The sequence below is a fragment of the Nomascus leucogenys genome, chromosome 1a, assembly GCF_006542625.1.
Source record: "Nomascus leucogenys isolate Asia chromosome 1a, Asia_NLE_v1, whole genome shotgun sequence".
Lineage (NCBI taxonomy): Eukaryota > Metazoa > Chordata > Mammalia > Primates > Hylobatidae > Nomascus > Nomascus leucogenys.
Window position 1 is genome coordinate 60,908,507 of NC_044381.1, and position 15,325 is coordinate 60,923,831.

A 15,325-nucleotide genomic window follows, 5' to 3' on the forward strand; every position below is an offset into this window, starting at 1 on the left:
TTAGCAGAAATGCATGGTCAAACATTCTTTTTTCTTTCACAACTGCATTATTCGTTAGAGGCTGTAAATACAAATGGTTCACGGAATTAGCCTATGTTGCTGTTTTGATCTTAATTGAAGTATTTTAGAACACACTACCTTATGAAATATTCTATAAACATGACAGATTTCTAATTTTACTAAGATTGTCTATAAACTGCTTCTGCTACAACTTAAGCAGATGTAATTAGTCTACAAAATAAATAATAATAATACCCAGTTGCTATAACATTGAATTGAATCTTCAGCATTTAGAAAATTAAAATGCAAAGAAAATTTTATTCTTGTTTAGAGTCTACTAAGGAAGCAACCTATTTCTTCCTTTTAATGCACATTTTATCACCTAAAATAAGTAAGAGTTTATAGGCACATATGAAATAATACGGTATACTTTAGATAGATTTTGAAAATGTCCTTGCTAGAATAAAATCATAAGATCAGTGAGTAATTCTGAGTATTAGTGTTTTTTGTTACTTTTTAGTTGTTTTTGTTTTATTTTGTTTTTCTTTCCCACAAAGATCACATTTCCTATTGAGTAGAGTATTTAAGAATCTTTTGAAATTATTTAATTCAATAGACATGTCAGGTTTTTTATTATCTGTTTAAAATCTGGGGCCTGAAAAAAATAATCACAGTCATCTAATTATATAATTGGAGATATTTATATAAATCATTTCCAAAGAGATTTGATCTCATGATCAAATCTACATTCTTGGTGATGTCCATATTAAAGTTGTAATAGTAACCACTATTTTTTCAGATTCTGTATGTTGCTATTTTTTCCATGGTAAATGGAGGATCAGAAAGATTAATTTGCCACCTGGCTGGTAGGAGGTAAACTATACTGAGCCCATGTCTGACTATACAACTCAAAATTTTTCTTTATCTCCATGTTGCCTCTGAGAAAAATATAAAATATATAATTTTTAGAAAATATATCTTTAATGTGAATGTCTTCTTTGCAGTGGACAATGCTGTTGAATTTGCACACCATGGGGTATTCTACCACCAGGGCCAGTGTTGTATAGCTGCATCCAGGATTTTCGTGGAAGAATCAATTTATGATGAGTTTGTTCGAAGGAGTGTTGAGCGGGCTAAGAAGTATATCCTTGGAAATCCTCTAACCCCAGGAGTCACTCAAGGCCCTCAGGTAAGTATAAAATAGAAAGGATAGCATTTTCAGGGCACAGGAATAAAGTATCCTCTTTAGACCTAGATTTTATTGAGTAAGATTACTTCCCATCTGCACACCTTCCTAGGTGACAATGCTGTGCCAGTTTGGTGATTAAAAGCAATCTAACTCCCAATGATAATGAAATCATCCTGTTTTTGTGTTGCCCAGTTTTCATATCTAGAAACAGTTTACCAGCCATGCTGGGAATTAAAGACATGAGGAAAAATAACAAATGTTCTGAATTTTTTGCTTTCCTCAATCTGCACACCTCTTGATTCCTATATACAGTTCTCTGTCTACTTTGAAGTTCTTATACCTTCCTACCATTTTTTCCTCCTCAATCCTTCATCTCAGCTGCCATCCCACAGTTATAACCAGCGCTCCCCTAAATCCTCTGCAAGTCATCAGTAACTCTGACCCCCTAATTGTAGCGTGGGGTCCTAAAATGTCCTGAGTTTCCTTTGTGGCAAACTTCGTATTTCAGTTGTTAAAGCCCAATTATTCCCCTAGGCACTCAGTTTTCTTTGTAGACTTTATTATCAGTAAAGGTCTCTCTCTCTCTCTCTCTCTCTCTCTCTCTCATCCAAAGATCATCTTTCCCTCTTCCTTGCATAGTTCTCTGTTCATTGTTTGTTTAAGCTTCTGGATCTTTGGTTGTGAATTTCTTCCTGCCCTTTGGGTCTTGTTCTAGAGCAGTGATTCTAAACTGGGGCAATTTTGCTCCCCTTACCCTGCGGGCATTTGGCAATGTTTAGGGACATTTTAAGTTGTCATTACCTTGGTGAGAAAGGGTAGCTCTACAGACGTCTAGAGAGTAGAGGCCAGAGATGCTGCTAAACATCCTGCAATGACCAGGACAACCCCATGACAAAGAATTATCTGGCCCAAAATGCCAACAGGACTACTGCCAAGAAATCCTGCTCTGGAGTCTAGACATTAAGCTTAGAGGCTCTGTTCTTTCACAATAAAGGTTTTACGGTGTTGCGTGCTGTTAATTTGAAACCAAACACTATTCTTGACTCATTCACTAAGCCAAAAGTCAATTCAATTAACTAAAAGTTAGTGAACGTTGCTATCAGCTAAAACTTGAGATGGGTACCTGGCAATGCCAAAAGGAACAAAGAGGACTTGATCCCGGACCTCATGGAGTTTACAGTCTAAGTAAGTTGGACAGTCTTGGATTTTCCTGTTCATCTCAAGATATCCAAGTAGGAAAATCTTAGGACTTAGGCAGTGCCACGTATTGAAATCTAAAAGCCCTAAAATAAGTGGCAAGTGAGGTAATACTTTGTTTTATCTTAATCCCATTATATTTTGTATTTGTCTTTGGGTTTAATGAGTACGTAAAAGTAGTTGCCTTTTTTTTTCATATTTGCTATATGGATGCCAAGAGATATATTCAAATCAATGTTGACTTGGTCTCCCATTTCCAAAAAGAATGGAATTCTAAGTTTTTTGTTGTGATTATTTATCTATCTAACTAAAAGTGAAGCACTTTTCTTATTTTATTGATGGATTGATAGATGATTGATAGATACATCTGAAGAGAAGAGAGAATACCTAAGATACCTAATGCCTAATTGTTGGGCAGTACTTTCCTCCATTAGGACATCTTCACAATTCAACAAAAGACTCAAAAATTGAGCTGGAAGACCTCATTGGTTTTAAGATAAGGAAGTTAAAATAGACTTAAAAATTCCTATTTGTAAGATTCTAAAGTAAATAATCCAGCGATCTGATTAATATAAGAATTTAGTTTCTATAAATGAATAGAATCCAGTGATCTGATTAATATAAGACTTTAGTTTCTATAAATGAATAGATTTTTATCACAAGTTCCATTGAGTCAGTAGGATAAGTAGGTATGTTAGAATTTGGAGAAACAAAAGACTAAAAGGCCCTGGGCTCCTTTACCATTAAATATTCATCTGTTGTTAGGAGAAAGAGCTTACGCAAAGGGGACACTCACTCACTAAGCTTTAGCCTATTGATTGCCTCATCCAGGGGTGGTTGAGTGAACTGAGGCTTTTAAATACAATGACAGAATCTTCCTCATTAAATATAACATCAAAAAGGTTATAGAAAAAATAATGGTCAAAACGATTTGTTTTGGGGGAAAAAATTAAAGTTTAAAAAAATTTGAAGATTACAAACAAAGTATTTGGGGGTTAGAGCAGTTATAAAATATATACGTATACTTTGTATATTTTTATTATATCTGTGCATTCATGTGTGTATATTTTTCATATTTCAAGTGATTTTCCATTTGACTTTATAGAAAAAAATATATATTGTCTTAAACTTGGAAAAATTAGTATTTTCATTTGAAACAGAAATTGTGATATCCACATAAACGATATTAAAATTATCACAGAGTAGCACCTTATAATAGTGCGGAAAGATGAACTTTTGAGTTACAGGCTGGATATAAAATCCAGCCTCCCTGAAACTATTGTCTTATGTGAAGAATGTGCATAGAAACCTCAATCTTGAAGAATAATTCTGCAGTGCAGTTGGATAATCTATAAAATGTATCCATCAGGGTGCTTGGTCCACATGCTCAAATGTCTAGTAAATAAAAATTACATGCTTCCATTTATACCTATGGTGACAATTATCATAGGGATCAATTACTTCTATATCTATTCATTGCTTTTGTTGACACATGGTTTCTGCATAATTTGAGAACATGTAAGTGCTTTTTCCCAATTCATCTTCTTTAACCCATTAAGCCTAAGGAATCAAAGAATTTACCCATTCAAACACCTTAAAATGTTTCCTTTGAGACTGTTACAATATCATGACCTACCTATTACATTTCATAGACCAGCCCATAGGCCAATGGCCCATCACATAAGAGAGCCCCAGCTACATCCTAGCATTATTGAACAGTCCCAGGTGTCCAGAAAGAAGGTCAAGTTTATATATGGTCAATCTGATGCCTTCTGAAGAAGGTTTGTATTTGTGGTGAATCAAAATTAGCCAGACAAAACTGACCAGTCTCTAAGTAGGGCTTAATTTTTTGTTTGTAGTCCCAAGCTCCACCCAGTGTTCCTCAATCTTTCCTGTGCCCGGGGATTCGGTAGATCTGAGGTGGGGTCAAAGAAGCACATTTGGCTACCAAGTGATGCCGCAGCTGCTGGTTGTAGGGCCACATTGTCAGTAGCAAGGCACTGAAATACGAAGGCCTGTAGTTTTATAAGTTAGTGGCCATCTAAGTTTTCCAACAAATAAGGCTTTTCAGCCCTTTTCTCCAGTATGTATGCAGGGATTTGACTGGCACTGGTTATTCAACGTGGTCACAGACAGGAAAACATGATGACTTGGGAAATATATCTTGAAATAAAAACCAAATATCATGATGTTGAGGGCATAGTCAGATTAATATGTTCCAATAAGACAGAAAGCTTTATGTGGAGGGACATGGACCCTTGACTATTTATTGAGAAACTAGAATACCTTACCCAGGCAGAATTTATCTCACCCCACCCCTTAGTCTGCTACTATTCAACCTATGTAGTAATTTAAATATTTCTTCTTGACACTACAATTTTCTTGATCTGCCGGAAATGAAGGAATATTTTCCTTCTGGGATATTATATTAAATATTGCACTAAAGACTGTTGAGCAACATTGTACCAAATATTGTGCCAAATTTTAGAAAATAGTTTCTGGTTTCAAATAGTGCTTAATCTAGTTAGATATGGGGGCTGAGCTGTGTCCAGTTAGAAATAACTTTATGGAAGCTTTTTCTTGGCTTTGGAAGATGGAGAAGATTTGCAGAGTCAGAGAAGAGTAAGAGAAAGTGAAACATAAAACTTTTCAAGTAGTGGGAAGTTAAACCTACAAGATCTTCCACCCTCCAACCCATCTTAGCTCCTAGATCTCCTGTTTTTCCTTTAATCCTTAACCCCTGCTACACCTGAGATAGGCAGCCCTCACCAGTTACTTGGAATCCAAGAGTCACCCAGTCATTCAATGTCACAAAATAGAAATTGAGACGAAAATTAGCCCTGGATTTCAGTGCTTGAAGAAGAGGTATGTGTTCCTGGTGTTCACAACCAGAACTCCAAACTCATTTATTTTCCTTATAAAAATAGTGTTTAAATAAAGACCATTTAAGTTCTGTAATAGTTGGCATATATTTAGATGTGGCTCATTTAATGGAGCAGGATGGTGACATTCAGGACGGGCCAGAAATTGGAAGCAGGTTTACTGACTGCCCCAGTGGGACCAGAACTGGGAAGGGGGCCCAGACTATGGTCAGAATGGGATATCCAAGGGCATCGGACAAGTCAGAGTGGGTGATTCAGAAATGGGGAGATCAAACAGAGGCTCGGGAGTCTTCTAAGAACAGTCTTAAAGCTTCCCAACAGATCTAATTAAACCCAGTATCAAAGTTCTCTTTTTCTCTTTTCCCTCCTTTCACTTCAGCCAGGACAATAGTTTCCAGGTAAATGTATTTAGATTAACAGGCATTTCTTACAGAGTGAATAAATGATGATTGTCATTTATGTGTTTTTTATGTGTTTGCAGTGCTGAATGCTTTCCTATATAACTATAAAATAAATGTTAAATACAAATATCTGTCTTCAAGAGATTTTTCCCTAAAAGTCATGAGAAGAAAATATATCCAAAGAATGAATCTGAGCCTCTGTTAGCTGTTTTGGTTCAATATTTGGTTTAATTGCAGTATTTTAGCATTTTGAAGACCTTGTTAACAGGCCCAGCAATGTGTTATCTTTACAAGTGACTACTTTTTTTCTTTTCATGTGATATTTTTCAAATAGATTGACAAGGAACAATATGATAAAATACTTGACCTCATTGAAAGTGGGAAGAAAGAAGGGGCCAAACTGGAATGTGGAGGAGGCCCGTGGGGGAATAAAGGCTACTTTGTGCAGCCCACAGTGTTCTCTAATGTTACAGATGAGATGCGCATTGCCAAAGAGGAGGTAAATGGTTTCATTCTCTTCTGTTCTTTTTGTTGCCATGTTTTGTCTGTTTGTGTGTATACAAAGTGTCACTTTAAAATTCCCAGCTCTTTGGAACATCTTTCCCTCTAAACCTTACTCTTTATTCTGTTCTTGATAGAGGTTTAAGTTATTTGTGATAGATACTAAAAAGTAGTAAGGGATCCATGGGGCCAGCCACAAATGTCCAGCCAACACAGATCTGGATGCTTAACAATTTTTAGGTGCTGCCTTCACAGCTTTAAGACAATGGAAAAGAATCCTGTCATTTGCAGCAAGAACCTGGAAAATTTATGCTCCATGAAATATGACAGGCATAAAAAGACAAATACTGCAGGATCTCACTTTTATGTGGGATCTCAAAGAGTAGAACTCATAGAAGCAGAGATTGGAATGGTGGTTACCAGAGGCTTGGGGGAGTGGAGGATGAGGGTTGGGAAATGTTGGTCAAAGGATTCAAAATTTCAATTAGGAGGAGTAAGTTCAAGAGAGCTATCGTAAATATCCCGACTGTAGTTAACAATTTATTGTATACTTGAATATTGCTAAGATAGTCAATTTTAAGTGTTCTCACCACAGAAGAGGTAAATGTATAGGTTCTACTTTCTGGTTCCATGTTTGCCCTCTGGACTTTTTCTACATAACAACCATCCATGTATTTGAAAACAGCATTCGTCCCCTCTATCACTCCCTACCTTCTATGTGTTCTTAGTCCTGTTTGTTTCAGCTGCTAGACTTCCTAATTTTGTATATTGTAGTTAAATGTTTGGTGAGTGTATATATGTGTGTGCGTGTGTGTGTATATATATATAATGTGTAGATACATTATATATATGCTCACCAAGTATTTAACTACAATATACAAAATTAGAAAAAAAATTGAGCTGTCATTCTTGCATATCTTGATTAATACCAGATAAGAGGTGGAAAAAAATCTTCAATTAAGGAAACATTTATTGTGTTCCTATAATCTATTAATATATAGTAGAACAGCTAGCTTGCTACTTCAAAGTAGGAGCCTGGAGCTCTGTGCTGTGTTCAATTAAAATTATGTAAAATATGAACACATTTATTAGAGTAGCTGCTGTGTATATGGTTCCTACGTTCAAATATGATTAGATTTATAATGTTAAGATTCGCACTCAACCTCTATTGAACGGTAGCCCCTCCCTTCTGATACTTAAATCAGTGGTGAACACCAGAAAACCATTTGTCATTTCTGATTTTTGTCTTCCTTCATTCACATTTCCCAGAAAATTCTGGTAATTTCAGGAGTCTTTATTTGATCTTAATAAATGTTTTATTGAAATGCAGGAGCTTAATTTTAAAGAGAAAATCCAGTTGTCTTTCTTCTACCTGAGGCTGAGATACAGGGTGAATTGAGTTTGGGCTGCAGTAACCGGGGACTTAGTGAAAGCAAAAGAGTACTTTAGGTTAGAATAAGCATATTGTGATTTTTGTTTTCTGTCCTGCAATTATAGCCATTACCAATGAACTCATGCTTTGATTAGAATAGGATGGTTTAGAATGTATAAGCTCTTGCATTAATGAACAATTCTGTTTGATATATTTAAGCCTAAGATTTTGCTACAGAGTAGATTAAAAGCCCGTGATGTTTACCTAACTTGGCTAATTACGAAAAGTAATTAGTATTAATATTTTACCAATGGCATACAGGTATTTAAAGCATTATTATTATCAATCATTGCCTATTCGTTTATCCAGTAGATTATCATTGCCTATTCATTTATCCAGTAGATTGCTTTCTGGGGCTTGTTATTCTATGTAGTGACTTGGAAGATAAAAAAACTAGAGAGTGAATTTAAAATATTCCCAAGTGAAAAAGAAATTCTGAAGTTAATGATTTGTTGCACAATTCCAACATCTAGAAACTTAATATTGCCTTAATTATTTGTACCCTTTCTTCTTCCAAAGGAAATTTAACACCTGACCATTATCTGTTTTCACCTACCATTTTTGCAGTTACCTATTTGGATTCTCACACATAGGTCTGAGATGAGAAGCAAAATCTTAATCAATTTAGGATAGTGTATAGGAAAAAAAAATCTACAATATCATTTAAAATATTTCATTTTAACCTATTATTTTTACTTGTTTATTTCTTGTGGTATAGATTTTTGGACCAGTGCAGCAAATCATGAAGTTTAAATCTTTAGATGACGTGATCAAAAGAGCAAACAATACTTTCTACGGCTTATCAGCAGGAGTCTTTACCAAAGACATTGATAAAGCCATAACAATCTCCTCTGCTCTGCAGGCAGGAACAGTGTGGTAAGTCCAACCTAAGGAATGTAGCCTTTTCAATAATAACCACATTAACAGATTACTACCTTCAACCTTTTCAGACTTGGATTTTTCATTTGGAATTACCTATCCTTCTAGCAAAGCAGTTGCTGCCTTGAAAAACAAACAAAAGACTGGGCGCAGTGGCTCACGCCTGTAATCCCAGCACTTTGGGAGGCTGAGTTGGGTGGATCACCTGACTGAGGTCAGGAGTTTGAGACCAGCCTGGCCAACATGGTGACACGCCATGTCTACTAAAAATACAAAAATTAGCTGGATGTGGTGCCTGTAATCCCAGCTACATGGAGGATGAGGCAGGAGAATTGCTTGAGCCCGGGAGGCAGAGGTTGCAGTGAGCCAAGATCATGCCATTGCACTCTAGCCTCGACAACAAGAGCAAAACTCTGTCTCAAAAAAAAAAAAAAAAAAAAAAAAAAAAAAAAAAAAAAAAAAAAAGCTATATTGGAAGAACTTTAGGGAGGATATTTTCTTTAACTTTATCTAGCTTCTTGAAATTGCTTACCAAAAATATTGTATTGATGTTTGATTAACACAATATAAGAATTGCCAAGTAATTTCTGAGCACTTGGTACTATGCTGTATACAGGGAGGTAAAAGAATAAGTTCTATTTAACCAATAAACAATATTTACTTGGTACTCTTGTGTATGCAAATATTCTTATATCAGCCGTCTTGCTCTAGGATTATTAGAGGTAATTGAAGTTATTTTTGAAAAATTGAATTTTGAAGATCCCCTCCCTCTCCCATTTTTGACCCAGTGTATATCTCTTATTTTTATACTTTAATCAAGAGGATATAAACATGAAGTCTGTGCCTCTCAAACTGTTGCATTCTATACTCAACCGTCAGTCTCTAGACTACGTCTTTGGTCGCTTTGGTCCCATTAGCCTCATTTTGGCCCCTCAGTCCTGGAAATAGCCCAAGATTATTTTCCTTCCCAACACTAAGTCACACCTAGATCAGACCTATGCAATATTCTTTCTTTCTTTCTTTCTTTCTTTCTTTCTTTCTTTCTTTCTTTTTTTTTTTTTTTTTTTTTTTTTTTTTTTCTTTCTTTCTTTTTCTTTCTTTCTTTCTTTCTTTCTTTTTTCCTTCCTTCCTTCCTTCCTTCCTTCCTTCCTTCCTTTCTGTCTTTCTTTTCTTTCTTTCTCGCTTTCTCTCTCTCTTTCTCACTTTCTCTCTTTCTCTTTTTCTTTCTTTCTTCTTCTTCTTTTTTTTTTTTTTTTTTTTTTTTTTTTGAGCTGGAGTCTCACTCTGTCACCCAGGCTGGAGTGCAATGGTGCAATCTTGGGTGACTGCAACCCCTGCCTCCTGGGTTCAAGTGATTCTCCTGCCTCAGCCTCCCAACTAGCTGGGACTACAGGCATGTACCACCAAGCCCAGCTAATCTTTGTATTTTGTTTTTTTCTTTTTTTAGTAGAAACAGGGCTTCACCATGTTGGCTGGACTGGTCTCGAACTCCTGATCTCAAGTGATCCATCCGCCTTGGGCCTCCCAAAGTGCTGGGATTACAGGCCTGAGCCACTATGCTGGCCTGGACCTATACAATATTCTAAGGCTGTGGTTCTCAGCCCTGGCTGTTCATTAGAATAATCTCGGGGGCTTTAAAAATGTATAAACTGATTTGGGGCAGGTGAGGGTGTACATTAACACAAATTATATCAGTGTATAGTTTAAATTTCTCCTCCAAAGCTCATGTGGCAATTTAATTGCCATTGTAACAGCAATAGGAAGTGAGCCTAATGGGAGACTCTTAAATAAAATTCAGCAAGTTCTTCTTGAATAGTCAGTATAGCTAGTGATGAATATAGAATTTGCCTATGATAAAAGCATTAATAAAATTCAGCATAGTTACTGTGTGTATGTATATTATCGCCACTTACTGAAGATATATATACCAAGTACTACAACAGGAATACTCTTCAAGCGATCTTACGCATACCTTGAAACAATCCTATTAAATATTATCATCCCCACTTTACACATGAGGAAACACTTGCTTACAGAAGACAGATAACATTTTGAACTCAAAGTTTTTGCCAAGTGAACATTTCTCAGTTCTCTGTTAATTCACAGTAAAATAGTTTCATTTCTACTCTACAGTAAAATGAGCAAACTTACTCTCTGCACTTTTTAACAAAGACAAATTTTGGTTTTGTATTTTTGACTAGCAAAGTGTTCCATGCTTGTTTGATGAAGCTTGTTATGACATCACCCCACTGAGGGGCTTGGGAATCCCCAATCAGGAATTTCCTCTATTATGAAAAACAGAGGGGACCATCTTGTTACTATATATCCTAGAAGATAATAATTTTCTGGCATTGTCCCAGACCTAATAGCTGCATGGTGTTTTCAGGAAAATTACTGAACTCCAGAGTTGCAGGAATTTTACTCATAATTTCAAAGTAGGTATTTGATTTCGCAATTTAAAGGGCAATTAAACAAAGCTGAGACAATACTGCCTTTTATAAGTGTAAATTTATTAAAGGAATTATCCCTCCAGGATGAGAGACGTAGTTAAGAACTTTATGGTCCAGTGAGAATGTGGAACTTCAGAAACTGGGATAGTGTTTTAACAAAGAAAACATCTGAATATTATCTCAGGATAAAAGTAATGATCAAACCTTCAAAGAATAATACAATTTATCTGGAAGCCACCCTGGTTTTTTGTTTGTTTGATTGGTTGGTTTTCTAAATTTTTTTTGTAGAGGCAAGGGTTTGCTATGTTGCCCAGGCTGGTCTCAAACTCTTGGGCTCAAGTGATCCTCCTGCCTCAGTCTCCAGCTACTAACCCAGGCTCTGGAAGCCACATTGTTGTCCACCTATTAAAATAGCATGAAGGGATAGAAAAGTATAAACATAAATCTCCTTTAAAAAGTGTTTTTCTCTTCTGTATAATGAGAATCAGGTAAATAATTAGATTTTGCTAACTTTGGCCACCAGCAAATTTAAAGCTAAACAAATTGTTTATGGTCTGCAAAACTGCATTTCTAATTTTCCCCATCTTGATCTTCTATTGTAATTTTTTGTTGGGTTCTAATTACTACCATTCGTGTAATTATGTTTGTTTATATAAGCATCTTTAAACATTTTATGAAATATGACAGGGAATAAATTATAATTAAACCCAACTCCTGCCAAGGCCTCTGTTTAAGCAATTTATTTAACCACTTAATGGGAAAAAAATAAACTGAGTAATATGATATATATTACAATTGCAAAAGAAAATTGATTCTAGCCTGTTAAGTACAGAAACATCAAGAGAATTACAAGCTGATCAATATATAGGCAGTAATGAATACTTATCCAACAAATTCTAGCTTCTAGCAAACCATATCCTTCCCCCTATAGCATAGTGACTATTCTATCTTTTATAAATTCAGACTACCACTTCTCAGGGGCACAATGTACGACCAAAATGGCTATCCACATATGTAGTTGCACTATTCTATTTGTTTCTAGGTAGTGTGTATCCATATATGTCTGCATTCTAATTTATAGTGCTGCTTTTTTTTTATCAAGATGAGTATGTTATATTGAAATTAATGGAGTTTGTAAGGAGCTTTCTAAATTTCTAAAACTGCCAAAAAGGATTTTTTTTTCACACATTAAGTATTGTCTATAATGCACTTTTCTTTTCCTTCAGGGTGAATTGCTATGGCGTTGTATCTGCCCAGTGCCCCTTTGGTGGATTCAAGATGTCTGGAAATGGACGAGAACTGTAAGATTAACGTTCTATTAAGATAAATATTTATTTTTATGAAAATGATTTTCATTCCCAGGGAATTAACTTATAGTTTTCACCTTAAATAAAACCTGCCTCTGTTCTTTCCTGGAGATTCATAGCACAAATAGCTTATTAAATGTGGGGTGTACTCCATAAGTGCAAAAGGTGATTGCAGAATGGCAACATAATTTACTAAGCTCCTACTATATTTTAGGGACTATATTAAGCAACTTACATTGGTGATTGTAATATTGCTTGCTTTTCGAATTGCTTGCTCTATATATGAATGTAATCCATTTGGGAAACATTTCCAGAAAAGAGGTGGAAACTATGAATTGGTGATTGTAAGAAAGGTGCAAATGTAAACACTCTAGTTATTTGAATAAACCATTTAAATAAGTAAATTAGGTGACTTATGTAAAGGAAATTTCAGTGTAAGAGGAATGATTCCCATTTGTTGAGATATTATTGATGTAGACTTTAAAATTTTTAATTACCATAAGGAGTTATTTTTAGTACTAAAATTTAAACCTAAAAGGAAATTTGAGAAAAACATGTTTTATAGTAGTGACTACATTAAGAATATTTATATATAAATGCATTTATGAAATTTCAATTGCTTTTGAAACCAGGGTATATAGACTTTTTAAGTATGCACATATAATATGTAAGTACAGAAAGTAGTGGCAATATGCTTAGTTGATTTTGTTTAAGCAATTTTAGTCATTTTATTTCTTAAAACTTTTTTACATGTATTAATGTAAATATTTATGAAGAAAAAAGGAATAGAAACCTTATAGTATCAAACACAGATCGTAAACTTGCTCATTTTGTAATTAGCAAGTGAAAATGTGTCTTTCTCAATTTCTAAATGCATTAAATAGTTGAGTACCATACTCTAACGAATCAGCAAAATTACAAGGAAACAAATATCTCTGAAGAGTCAGTGAAATGGGAGAATTATAAAATGACCAGTCTACTTTCTTAATATGCTTTCATTTGTTAAGCACTTGCTATGTGTAAGGTCCTAGGAACCCCAGAGACATGACACCACATTCCATGCTCTACATAGCTGTGATGGCAGGACATGCAAAATAACCTACATACACTATGAAATAAGTAGTAATACACTCGGACTGCATATCCCATGGAGGTAGAGAAGCAATTAAAGTACAGAGCAGAGTATTGAAGAAAACCTAGACACTACCAGAGTATAAGTCAGGATGGCCTCTCTCTAACCATCACTATTTTCATCTGTCAGACAAGGCCAAGGATTGTGAGTGTGGATAAGAGTGGAAGAAGCAAATAGATCTTTTAGCCTCTATTCCATGCTTAAGATTCTATAGTTCTGACCCCATTGGAAATCCAGTGGTTGAAAACTTAATGGCAGTTGATGGAGGAGAAAACTTCTCCTAACAGAAGAGATGAAACTCCCTCTAGGGCAGAAAGCAAGTTGTAGGATATCAATTAGTAGAGAAGAGGGCTTTCTTGCATGGAACATTACATGTGGTATGTTGAGGGGCTAGTGAATTTGGTTGATTGGTGTGGATATATGGGGATGAAAAATATGATTTCAGAGCTACATATGATATAGGCTAAGAAGTCCTGCATTTAAGAAATTTGACTTAGATTTTATTAGTGGAGTAGTGAAAAGCCACGGATATATTTAGGATGTTGCTGAAGTAGAACAAAAGATTAGCCCATCAAAAATGCATGGCGTAGCTGAGAAAACATTACTGGAGTCTGACCAGCTGAATTTGATTCCTGATTCTGCCACTTGCTAGCCATGCACCCCAGTTCAAGCTACCTAACTTCTGAGCCTCTACTTTCTCATATTTCATGGAGATGTTCACATTCCACTTAAGATGGAATGAGAGTTCTTGTGAGAGTGAAATGACATACTGAATATTAAATCCCTAGCCACATAACTGTCACAAAGTGTAAATTCAACAAATGGGTTTCCTCCTTCCCTAGTTTCTTCTCTTTCTATTACTGGAGAATCTCTTGGCAAAACTAATTACTTTGTACAAAAACTAAGAACAAAGGTTAGATTACTCTGAAGGGCAGTTGGTTCGTTGCTGGCCTGGTTATCTAACAACACATTTCACTGAGAACATTAAAGATAAAATAATCAAAAGGAATGCAAGACTAAAGTAGACCAAACGTGTCAATTTCTTTGAACATAATTTGGTCAGACTTTAAGGTGAAGGCATAAAGAAATCAAGAGAAGGACTGAAAACAGGAATCAACCATCAGTAATTTCCTAAAAATCTAGAACATAGTATAGATAATTTCTTTCAAATACAAAGGAAAAAGTTGTGGGTTTTTCTTTACTTTGAAAATTCAACTTGAGAATGCTACAGTTAAAGTCTACCTGAAATCAAATTTGGTGAACTTAATAAACAAGTCATTTCCTGCAAGATGTTCCAAGAGTTACAAGTTATTACTCAGGCGATAACCTCAAATGACTCCCAAGAGTTAAATTACAAATTTTCCTCAACAATAGAGAGAATTGATCAGTTGAGAACAGAGTCCTCAAAGAGCCAAAAATGGTGTTATGCATACCCCGATGTGTTTGAAGGTGATACAGAGTATGCAAATCTTGATTTTGCACCTCTGATCATAGTGTTGGCACTGGGATTAGTTAAAAGACAGAAATTCCTCCCTTTGTGTAATTGTACTCAGTTTCACTTAGGTTAACGTAGGTCCTTTAAGACTTTGCTAGTATGCCATTTTAAACTTAATTGGCTCTCAGCCCCTCACGCCATATTTTTTTCCTCCTGTCCCATAGAAAAGGGGAGCAAGGAAGTGTAAACTAATGGTCGTATAGTGAGAACACAAATGAATTTTTTTTCTTGATATTTACCAAGTGTGTTCAGCAAACAGGTCTTCTGTGCCTATTTATTTAGTGCCAGTCTTAATCCTGGGTACAGAGAGGAAATCAGATGTAATGTGGTACTAGTGCCTTTTTTTTTTAACAGTGTGGACCCTGGACAAGAAGCATAGGTTGCTATCACTTGCAAGTTTATTACCAATGCCAACTCAGGCTTCACTCGAGACCTGCTAAATCAGAATCAGTATTTGAAT

At 35.5% G+C, this 15,325-nt stretch overlaps 1 protein-coding gene across 2 annotated transcripts in view; it reads left to right on the forward strand.

The window, feature by feature from the left end:
• ALDH1A1 (aldehyde dehydrogenase 1 family member A1) overlaps positions 1-15,325 on the forward strand; it is a 193,179-nt gene that overhangs the window by 175,669 nt on the left and 2,185 nt on the right. For both annotated transcript variants that reach the window (XM_030809867.1, XM_030809876.1), the window contains 4 exons: positions 1,005-1,189; positions 6,004-6,168; positions 8,321-8,478; positions 12,158-12,232. In XM_030809867.1, the coding sequence (XP_030665727.1) occupies positions 1,005-1,189; positions 6,004-6,168; positions 8,321-8,478; positions 12,158-12,232 (583 nt within the window). The remainder of the gene's footprint in view (positions 1-1,004; positions 1,190-6,003; positions 6,169-8,320; positions 8,479-12,157; positions 12,233-15,325) is intronic.